At 48.4% G+C, this 10,649-nt stretch overlaps 3 protein-coding genes across 3 annotated transcripts in view; 2 read left to right on the forward strand and 1 right to left on the reverse strand.

Moving 5' to 3' along the window:
• The window catches only part of LOC113211663 (uncharacterized), a 3,837-nt gene extending 2,239 nt beyond the window's left edge, over positions 1–1,598 (forward strand). The window contains exons 7-11 of the mRNA XM_052265450.1: positions 394–525; positions 721–858; positions 1,156–1,224; positions 1,291–1,380; positions 1,463–1,598. Coding sequence (XP_052121410.1) covers positions 394–525; positions 721–858; positions 1,156–1,224; positions 1,291–1,380; positions 1,463–1,522 — 489 coding nt within the window. The 3' untranslated portion in view covers positions 1,523–1,598. The remainder of the gene's footprint in view (positions 1–393; positions 526–720; positions 859–1,155; positions 1,225–1,290; positions 1,381–1,462) is intronic.
• LOC113211664 (lambda-crystallin homolog) lies at positions 1,581–3,643 on the reverse strand. Its single transcript, XM_026430115.2, has 6 exons — positions 3,477–3,643; positions 3,167–3,354; positions 2,840–3,048; positions 2,293–2,450; positions 2,045–2,187; positions 1,581–1,939 (listed from the first exon to the last, which is right to left on the reverse strand). Exons 1-6 carry the CDS (start codon positions 3,503–3,505, stop codon positions 1,701–1,703), a joined length of 966 nt encoding a protein of 321 aa, XP_026285900.1. The 5' UTR covers positions 3,506–3,643; the 3' UTR covers positions 1,581–1,700.
• A 1,244-nt stretch (positions 3,644–4,887) lies between these two features.
• On the forward strand, positions 4,888–10,422 carry LOC113211665 (putative inorganic phosphate cotransporter). The gene is made up of 8 exons (XM_026430116.2): positions 4,888–5,069; positions 6,392–6,531; positions 6,935–7,153; positions 7,549–7,757; positions 8,144–8,261; positions 8,343–8,490; positions 8,979–9,364; positions 9,750–10,422. Exons 1-8 carry the CDS (start codon positions 5,021–5,023, stop codon positions 9,984–9,986), a joined length of 1,506 nt encoding a protein of 501 aa, XP_026285901.1. The 5' UTR covers positions 4,888–5,020; the 3' UTR covers positions 9,987–10,422.
• Positions 10,423–10,649: the final 227 nt, after the last annotated feature.

Genomic DNA, 10,649 nt, shown 5'->3' on the forward strand with positions numbered 1-10,649 from the left:
CGCCACCCTTACCGACTGTTATCCGCACCAACCGCCCCCTCCAGGACCCCGTTGGTGCGCATAGCGGTTAGTAACATAGGTGCACCAATTGGTGCTCTTCCTTGACCGATTGCTATCCGCACCAACCGCCCCCTCCGGGCCCACGTTGGTGCGAATAGCTGACTGTACCGAGACCGCACCAATTGGTGCACCTAAGGTACAAGCTGCTATCCGCACCAACGGCCCCCTCCACAGGCTCGTTGGTGCGGATAGCAACTTGTACCATTGGTGCACCAATTGGTGAGAATTAGTAGTGCGAGCTATGTGCACCAATTGGTGCAAATAGTAGGTCTACGGAAATCCGCACCAATTGGTGCGAATATAATTAATCATAATTTTTATCTCTAACAACAGTTGTTACATACTTTCCACTCTTGTTGGAGTGCGGTACAGGCACCACTTATTTTCTGGACGTTTGTCATTTCCACTCTCTACTTTTTCAACTTTATTCGAACGTTAATGTTAAGCTGGGATGGTCTTTCCGCGGTAAGTTATTTCAATAATAATTTGTGTGTTCTATTGCTACCTTTGACACCTGAGAAACAAATATTACATACGATGCTAAAGACCCATATTATTGAGCAGACTTAGAAAAGATAAAAAAAACTGTCATTACAAAAAGACTACTTTTTGGACGAAAAGGTATTAAAAGAAGTCCGGAACAATTTTTTCTGATTTCAGTGTGTGTACTCTTTCACAATTCTGACGTGCAAAGAGATAAACTTACTAAGAAAACTAGGTCAAAATTTATTGGTGTGGATTGCCTGTGCAGGTTGTCTCTTCTTCGTATGCTTCAGTGCGCAAATTGCTACCGAGTCGGTAAGATTCCTACGACGACGTACGAACAGATTTTTTGGGGAGACAATACTCTTATTTTCTTTCTACATACAGGGTGGTCCATAGACCCCTTCCTTTATTTTGCTCATACTGTACCGCATGCACACGGGGCCATAAGGCGACGTGCGGAGAGAAGGTAGGCAAGCCCGCCCGCACGCCTGTACAGTATATGCAAATAAAGAAAGGGGTCTATGGATCACCCTGTATATTCGTCTATCAATGGCACAAAAATAAAAAGCCGGATATGGACTATCACTCTATTTCTGTCCATACTAACAGGTAACATGTGCACGCCAGACAGTTCTCAGGTTACCGCTAAGCAGGAGGGGCGCTTTTTTTCAAAATGAGGTATACCAAAAAAACAAAGTGCCCGTAAAATTTTCTAGGTTTTAGCACTAATATTATATTTTCCAGGCGTTCACTTTTTTAGAAGAGATGAGGGAAAAGCAATTGTCTTTAACGCTTAATGGATTTATAGCTATCAATCGTTCACGTGTTATTACGGTGAGGTTCAGAGAAACATTCGTTTTCCAAATTAGTGATTAGTAATGTTAAAGTTGAATTCAACGTATTTCTTGTATTTCAGATGATGGTTGTGGCCCTTACGTATTGCATTGTACTATCTCAATTTACTCTACTAAAGTGAGGGAAGTGAGGACCACCTTAGTACCAAGTTCTTCAGAATAAAGTTAATTTCGTACAGGTTCTGGATAAAAGGAAGTTTTATTTAAAATGAGAATTTAAACATTTTGAACGGAAGATCTTGGCATATGTATCTGTATGTATTTATCTATTTGTATCTGCTTGCCTTTGCTTTACTAAAATTATTTCCTCAATAAACCAGTGACTGGCAAAGACTCCACTTCTTTTTTTAGTAATGAGAGTTTGGTAAGGCAGGCATCTCTCCATTGCCTGCGTTCTTGCAGCTTTTCGAGGGGTATGCGCTCACACATTTGCCGCTGAATATCCTCCAATGCTTTACCTTCCATGTGCGGGGTCGGCCCCATAGACTGGCTCACCGAGTATATGGTAGAGGCGTAACGGTCACAGTAGCTCACCATACCTAGAAATAGCACAGAACGTGAGGACATACACTCTTCAAACCTCTCAGAATCAGTTTAAACTGCAGTGCCATTGGTACTGCAGTTACTAGTAGCGTTGCACTCACCTTCCGCATTGAGGTGCGCGGTTTCCAAAGCCCCCAGGAATGCATACCGAGGACCGAGGCCCTCAGACATGACCTTATCAACGTCCGCAACGTCGAGGATTCCGTCCTGAACCTGCCGCCAAACTTCGTTCAAAATGACGTACCTGCAAACGTGATTTAAGGCATGCAGTGAGAATTCAACGGTAGCAGTGGCAAGCCGGTTGCTAACAAGTAGACATTCCGAGACGTAAAGGATGTAAATGACGTACTGTATTCTGTTTAAGGAGAACCCAGCGATTTCTTTTTTAAGAGAAACGGGGACCTGGCCGATGGTTTCCATGAGAGCTCGCACTTTCACTGGCACCCAGCTCTCTGTGTATGGCGCGGGAACAATTTCCACCAGCCTGACGTAGTAAGGAGGATTCACCTGAGTGAAAAGCGAACCCATAACCCACAATGGCCGAAGAGACAATTACAGCAGAGACATACTATACACTGTTATAAAAAGTTCTGGGATTTCACGGAGGAACACTCGCGAAAAATATTGCCAAAGTCCTTTGGGATTTCCCAAAGGACTCCGTAGATTTCACGTGTCCAGTTGAGCTTCGAAACATATAGGCGAATAATAACTCTCTACCTTCAATGGCTGATTTAAAACATGAAATCTAAAAACGGAGTCCTCTGGAAATTTCTAGTAGGTTGGACAGTGAATCTTCGGGAAATCCCCCCAAAATTTTAACAGTGTACTAATTGTCAAAAGAAACTGTTTAATAAAGTTAGGAATGAAGTATTATTGAACCAAAAACAGTACTGTACCGGATGAGCGACGACAAAACGCTCCTTATTTTTAAGCGACTTGCTTAGAACAGAAGGCATGTGCGTGGAGGTGGAGCTCGAGATAATAGTGGGTGCCTGTACGACGGCGTCCAGGTCCCTCAGTGCCTTCATTTTAATTTCTAGAATCTCGGGTGTACATTCCTGGACGAGGAATGCTCCTGTCACACAGTCCTTTAAGTTAGACGTCCCTGAATAACAGAAGTCAGAATAAGTGAGACAGAGCACTTCATAGATTTTGTTTTGATATTACTTTGATCTCAGCATAACTGGCAGAAGTGGTAAAGAGAGTTGTCAAAATATTGTTACCAGAAATGAGGCCTAGCTGTTCCTTTGCTGACAGCTTTCCCCGGAGAAGCTTGGTCCTTTCAAGTTCCTTGAGCTGGCTTTCGATTTCCTTGAGGGCACATTGCACTTGCTTCTGTTCGATGTCGAAAAGCTTCACTTTGTAGCCTGCCGACGCAAACAGCATCGCCCAGCTCCGCCCGATCAGTCCACTGTTGCAGAAAAACAAAAACATGATCAGGAACCTTCTTGCTCTTAACGGTTTTTATTCAAAGAGGCGTGAAACCTGTCAGTATGGTAGTTTTGAGGGGGGAGTTAATTAGGATGGACTAACCTTCCGACGATGCCAATTGTTTCTGCCATCTTGCTGCGCTCTGGAACGGCCGCTCGGGAAGAGAGTCGTGGATGTGAAAGCACCCGGCCTGGCGGGTGTGGAAGGCTTTATACACGATCGAGCGCCAACGGCCTTATCTCGCAGTCAGTAAACAAGCCCTTCAAGCGCCCAGGCCGCGCGTCCTTGGAGAAGGGTACTATTCACCCCGACTCGTGATACCAGCCACGTCACTCGCGTTGACCTGCGCAATCTGCGCTATGTTGCCTCCCCCCGACAGACCCCGAGTACGAGCTGACCGGTCCAGCGCCAAAGCTTGGGTGGTGCACGCACCGCTTGAGCCTGGTTGCCAAGAGCAGGACCTCAAGAACTTCACGCGAGATAAAGAATAATGACTTGGGTGTCGCACCCAGCCGTAAGCGTACCGCAGATTAGCTGTCAGCCGCCAGGAAAGTGAGCAATAAAGTGAGAACAACAAGTTCAAGATAGCGCGCCGTGTCAATTAAGGACACCACAACTTCGATTCGGTACGAAGCGTTTTCGAGGAAGTTTGAAGTTTACACTGGTTAATGAAGAGCTCAACAACTGGAGAGCAACTGTAGATGACAAACGCCGTATTTCATTCTGCAGCATATGAGTTGGAACGGAAATAGGTATATCTGCGAGTGCTGGACTAGATGCAAATTGCTCGCTTAGCACCGGAGGTGAGCATTTTATAGTGTTCGACTTTAGGGTTGAACACTACGTGCAAACGTACAAACACATAACAATAGTGCTTGAGAAGGCATTTAACAATTTTAGTTAGAAACTTATTCAGATGTCAGCGTATATGGATGTGCTTAAGCGTCTGGCAGCAAGGCAACCCACTTGACGCGGCATGTCTGCTGTCCGGCCGGTGGCCTCCACGCACTGTGCGCCGAGGGGATAGGCCACCCAACCACCGCGGTGCGGGTGGGCGCAGATAACGAACTGGACGCGACATCGCCTCGGCTTCGACTGTCGGACATGACGCGCTCTGACATGTCAGCCAACGTCTGCAACTACGAGTTAAACACTTTTAAAAGTTCACCCGCGAATTTTCAGTTCCAATACCCGCGGGATGCTCATTTCGGAGTTCAAAAGTTCAGTCGCACAATGCCCGCTCTGTGTCTCCAGCATGTCTATTATCACAGCACATTTGTACACTAGTAAGTATAGCGCACTTAGAAGCTGTCCTCCTCGAAATAAAACTACGAGTCGCAGTCAAAGTTATTTTCATGTCAAATAATGAAGTATGAGGAAAATGAAGCAGAGGGTCGGACGAGATAATGAGAAAGTAAAGAAGAGCGGGAAGGCCGTCTCTGGGAAATGACCTTTCAGAAAATAAGAAAAACTAAAGTCCGCCCGTCAGCTATCTGTCGGCGGCGCGGCAGCGGGGCAGCGGGCCCTGCCAGTACCGCCTCCGCCGATGGACCCGGCCGGCAGCATCGCCGGGCCTTTCCTAACGACCTCTCGCTGGCGACCGATGCCGACCGCCTAGTTCGCTGAAGAGCAAGGGGCGAGCAGAAATGGCGGAGAATCCAGGAGAACCGGCGCCTCGGGGAGGCGAAACCCCAGGTAGGTTTGCAAAAACGACGCGAGAACAAAAAGGGAACCTCCCACAAATTCAGTGGGGCGTGCAAACTTTTCCGGCAGCGAGGAAAGGTTATCTACGTTACTAGGGGGCCACAGTGTGAACGATTTGAAAAGGTTTTACATCTTACACGCTATTTAAGTAAATAGGGCGCATTGAATGTGCATTGAACGCAGCTGTTACCATTTATTGCACATAGAACCTTCACTGCGACTGACTGTGCTAGAGTATGTTTCCGGAAGAAGTTTCTTTATTTTACTCACAAAAACACTTCAAGACCCATAAACAAGTAATTTTTTGACGTAAGGACGTTTTTCTCAATTACTTATGGCGTAACGTAGTCGATTAGCCAAGAGTCTCACTAGTGTAATAAGTTCGTCTTTTACGAAAGAGTTATATTGCAATTTAAAGTCTTGCAGAAGCATGCTGGCCATTCATATCGCCCTCATAGTCAGACCAGGCAATACTTATCCAAGGCCGTATAGAAATAGTCCATCATGCCTTACACCAGTGCTACTCCGGTTTCGCAGACCGAGACAAGTGGCATCAATTATATACCGCAGCAAAGAACTACCAAAATAATACTTGACGGCATTCAATGTATGCTAGACTCGTGTAAGTGTTTTTAAAGAAAACCATAAACTAGTTTTGCTTGATTTTGTTTTCTTCTAAAAAAAAGAGACCACGCTCTACACCAACCTACACTTTTGTACAGGTTCTTTTCTGTGCATTGCATGGCTTCGTCGAAATATTATGATTTTAAAAAGTATCCTAACTAAGCATTATATTTGACGCAGCAATAGGTATCACTTCGTAATATTACAACCAGAGCTATAAATTTCTCCATGAAACAAATAAAAGTAAGTGAAATATCGAACGGTTGCTTGTGCACCGATCGTCTTCGGCCAGTACTTTATTCCAGGAAGATGGGCGTCCATCCGACGGAGCGGAGATGAGACCTCTGATGCCATAAATCGATCCCTAATACCCTACAATGATGTACATGGCGGTTAGGATGACAAAACGGTCCAGGGTCGAATGCCCCCCGCCATACGTCGTGTGATTACGAACATGATACGGTCTCGACCTAGCCGAGCAGCCGAGGGAACAACGAGAGCAAAAAAAAAAAAAAAAAAAAAGATGTACCGATAAGCTATTTCTTTCTTTTTTTGCCGTCTTCACTGCGAGTGACCCTGTCGCATGGAAGGGTGCCGTGTTGCACCCACTGACGGGCACCCTCCCCGCCCGGGAAGCCTGCACGTCCTGGACAACTCTTTTCCTAATCGGCGGCCCCTCTCCTCCACAGAGACCCCCCGGGGCTTCGGCAGACGACACCTCCAGGTCCTGCTCCTGTTCCTCGCCATTGCCATGGCCTACGGCATCCGCATCAACCTATCGGTCGCGCTCGTGTCCATGACCAACGAGAAGAGGCACGACGCCTACCAGGTAAACCGCTAAACATGCTTCGGGTCTCAACCTCGACGTCAACATCGAATAAATAACAGAACTTATTTGAGACACTGTTGGTGGTCGATCAGATACAACGCGCTGGTGGGGGTGCAAATATCAAAGCAAATGATCATTTAACCTACGATACAATGATCATGCATCATGATAATTTTACCATAGGTACAATTTTAATGCATCATGATGGTTTTACCATAGGTACAACTTTCATGCATCATGATAATTTTACCGAGATACAATTATCATGCATCGGGATAATTAAACAGTAGGTACAATAGTTATGCCTCATAATTGTACCCAGAGGTACAGACGCCACCATACCCCGTGAAAATTGTACCCCACCGTATGTGCACAACCCCTTGCTCACTCACCCGGCCCGCAGGTGTACGACTGGGCGCAGTCGACGCGCGGCACGGTGCTGTCGTCCTTCTTCTGGGGCTACTCGGTGATGCAGGTGCCGGGCAGCATGCTCGTGCAGCGCTACGGCCCCCGCCGCTTCCTGCTCGCCTCCATCGCCGGCTGCTCCGTGCTGGCCATCCTCACGCCGTACGCAGTCAGCCTCGGGGGCGTCGCCGTCCTCATCACCATCAGGGTCGCACAGGTGCGTTAAAGGGATATAAACAGACTTTTAAAAAAAATTAAATGTCATAAAAAGACCCAATGGATCATTCAGAAAGTACGTCCGCCATTTGCCGTGACGAGGCTCCCAAGTTTAGCCTGTCAAGGCTCTCCTAGCGCCTGGTAGGTAGGCAACATCGTGCCTGCAGTGCACGCGTGTGATGCGGGGTGGCCTACCCCGAGTCTCGCAGGCGCCGAGCTCCCGCAATTTGCCGAATTTAATCTGCGAAAAACGGACGTATTTTCTAGGCGATCCCCAAGACATGCTCCAAAAACAAAGACCTAAAAAACGACCTTAAAAATATCTTTAAGAGACATAATAAAAACTGACTTAAAATTACCTAAAACAAACTTTTACAAGGGACTTTGTGCGGGCAGGGATTGCTGTCCGGGCTCGTGTTCCCCTCGTCGCACAACATGCTGGGGCGGTGGACGCCGCCGCTGGAGCGCCCGCGCTTCACGTCCATGGTGTACGGCGGCATGTCCATGGGCACGGTGGCCGCCATGGCCGGCGCCGGCCTGCTCTGCAGCTCCCAGCTGGGCTGGCCCTCCGCCTTCTACGTCCCGGGCGTCATGGGACTGCTGTGGTGCGTTGCACACAAACAAGAAAAATAAAAACAGAGTTCTTTTCCCAAAAGAAAACAGTTTTAAATACTAAAAAAAGTTTTCTATTCTAAAGTTTTGAAATTATTTTGTAACTGCACTTGAAACGCAAGTTTGTGAATGTCGCTCACTTGCAAGTGTGTGAATATCTATTCGTACACTTAGGGGTGTAAACTTGTGAATTTTATAGGCAACATTCACACGTTTACCCCCTCAAGTGTACGAATGGATATTCACACACCTGCAAGTGAGTGACATTCACACACTTGCTTTTCCAGAGTGAATAGAATCAACAGTAAAGGCAATGTATCTTACTTGCATCATCGCCTGCACTGAATCGAGCTCAGGGACCTTTGAAATGCGCTTCCAGGTGCATCCTGTGGTTCTTCCTGTCGGCAGACACCCCAAGGCAGTGCAAGGGCATCACGCCGGAGGAGCTTGCCTACATCGAGCGCAGTCTCGGCACCTCCGCGATCTCCTCGAAGTGCGTAAGTAGATCAACAGGCAGGCCAACTGTAGCGTACTCGTAAAACAAAGCGAAGGTGTAACTCTTGACTCTGGCGGCCCAGGTCGCCAAAGTTCCGTGGAAAGCCATCCTGACGTCCCCGCCGGCGCTCTCTCTCCTCGCCGTCCACTGCGGACAGAACTTCGGCCACTGGATGCTGCTCACTGAGATGCCCAACTTCATGAAGACGGAGCTTCACTTCGACATCAAGAGTGAGTGCACAACATGTCATGCACTTGTTTGGAATTAACACCAGCAGGCACAAGAACATGGTCCAAGTGTGCAACTGAAAATTCACACAAGTTTGCAACTTTCAAACACCTGCAAATGTGCTACATTCACACACCTACAAGTGTGCTACATTTACATACCCAAAAGTGCACTGCATTCACACACCTACAAGTGTCAAGTGTGCTACATTCAGACACCTACAAGTGCGTTACATTCACTTCATGCACAGTGTGCTGCATTGACACACCTACAAGAGCGTTACATTCACTTCATGCACAGTGTGCTGCATTGACACACCTACAAGAGCGTTACATTCACTTCATGCACAGTGTGCTGCATTGACACACCGACAAGTGTGCTACATTCAGACACCTACAATAAGTGCGTTACATTCACATCATCCACAGTGTGCTGCATTGACACACCTACACAAGCGTTACATTCACACACCTACACGTGTGCGTTGCAGAGGACGGGCTGTTCTCTGCGCTGCCCTACATCAGCCTGTGGCTCGCCACCTTCGTGGTGGGCTGGACGGCGCAGCGCGTCAACGAGAGCGGGCTGCTGTCGCTGACCGCGTCCCGCAAGGTCTTCAACTCGCTGGCGCACTGGGGCTCGGGCCTGGCGCTACTCCTGCTCGCCCTCACCAACCCCGGGCCGTACGGCGCCGTGGCCATGCTCACCGTGGCCGTCACCCTCGAGTCGTGCATCTTCGCCGGCTTCTACGTGAGCCACATGGACCTGTCGCCCAACTTCGGCGGCGCGCTCATGGGGCTCTCCAACGGCTGCGGCAGCGTCATGGGCATCCTGGCGCCGCTCGTCGTGGGCGTCATCCTGGGCGAGAAGTCGGAGGAGGTGAGCAGCCAGACTGACAAAACTAAAACAATATCACTTATTTTTTCCTTCTTAGCAGTTAAGTTTAAAAATTAACAATGTACGAAGTGCTGTTAAAATTTCATATACTTTTAAAAGTTGAAAATTTTTGTGGAGAGAACTAGGGTCAGGGTGGGTATAAATGAGACGCGGGGAAGAATAAGACAGCACACATTAAATAGAAGCTGCAACAATTCGAAACTTTCGAGTCAACGCCTACGTTTGACTCAACTAAGCACCTATTCGGAGCAAGAACATTTTAATTGTTTTCGTCTATACCGAGAAAGGTGTTGTCTCCTTTTCCCCGCGTCCCAGTTTTAACCCGCCCTGACCCTACTTGCGACTCACGACTTTTTCCCATTTCCAGGAGATCGTGGAGACGTGGTCGCGGGTCTTCATCCTGACGGCGTCGACCTACTTCGCCGGCAACCTGGTGTACGTTCTGCTCTGCAAGGCGGAGGTGCAGCCCTGGAACGAGCCCGCCGACAAGGGCCAGCATGAGGGGAAGGGCGAGGAGGGTGAGGACCTGCAGGGCGCCACCCTACCCGTCGACGAGAGGGACGCCCGTCCCAAGAAGCGCTGGTCATGGCTGTGCGGGCGCTGAGCCCCGCGGGGGGTACAGGCTGCGGATACCCCGGACGGCTGGGACGCCCGGCGGCATACCCCGCGCTGGCGCGGAGTTACCACGCCCCACGTCTCCTGCTACCGCACACCTCGCGCCCTTCCTCCCGAAAAACCTTAAACAAATGTAATTTAATAACGATATGATGTAATTGTGTGTAGATGGCAAGAAGTTTGTATTTTTGCCAATCGATTGTTTTTGCGTCGTCGCATGGCTCGACTTCAATGCTCTACAATTATTGAACTCGTGCCAAAAGATCACACTTTGACAGTATTTTAGACGGGGACAATCTGTCGTACCGCATATGAACCTCGAAACGCTTTTACCTTATGAATTGAGTTGGCCTCAAAGGTCCGTCACTACTTCTTAGGATCTGACAAACCCGCAAACAAAAATAAAAAAAGTAATATAAAAATTATCTGAATAACGACGATCTAGGAAAAGTGGAGGAAAGTTGCAATCCTATCGGCCGGAGACGATTCGCCCAGTCCTCCAGCTCACGCGTCCCTCCTCCCAAGAGCTGCTCCAGCCCAGCCAAGCCGCCCGGACCCTTTTGGCCGTCCGTGCGGATTGGTGTTATTTCTCATCTCGTTTCGGTCGCCAGTCCCTCTCCAATCGCCCTCCAACTCCCCCTCACCTGCCCCC

This window comes from Frankliniella occidentalis, unplaced genomic scaffold, assembly GCF_000697945.3.
Source record: "Frankliniella occidentalis isolate FOCC.00 unplaced genomic scaffold, Focc_3.1 Scaffold27, whole genome shotgun sequence".
Lineage (NCBI taxonomy): Eukaryota > Metazoa > Arthropoda > Insecta > Thysanoptera > Thripidae > Frankliniella > Frankliniella occidentalis.

Excerpts from the sequence above, each read along its gene's own strand:
- LOC113211665 (XM_026430116.2), top strand. The coding sequence starts at position 5,021 with ATGGCGGAGAATCCAGGAGAACCGGCGCCTCGGGGAGGCGAAACCCCA. Across the intron at positions 5,070-6,391 it reads TCGGGGAGGCGAAACCCCAG|AGACCCCCCGGGGCTTCGGC; the intron begins GTAGGTTTGCAA and ends TCTCCTCCACAG. Across the intron at positions 7,154-7,548 it reads TCACCATCAGGGTCGCACAG|GGATTGCTGTCCGGGCTCGT; the intron begins GTGCGTTAAAGG and ends TTGTGCGGGCAG.
- LOC113211664 (XM_026430115.2), bottom strand. The coding sequence starts at position 3,505 with ATGGCAGAAACAATTGGCATCGTCGGAAG. Across the intron at positions 3,049-3,166 it reads ACAGCTAGGCCTCATTTCTG|GGACGTCTAACTTAAAGGAC; the intron begins GTAACAATATTT and ends TCTGTTATTCAG. Across the intron at positions 1,940-2,044 it reads CGCGCACCTCAATGCGGAAG|GTATGGTGAGCTACTGTGAC; the intron begins GTGAGTGCAACG and ends TGCTATTTCTAG.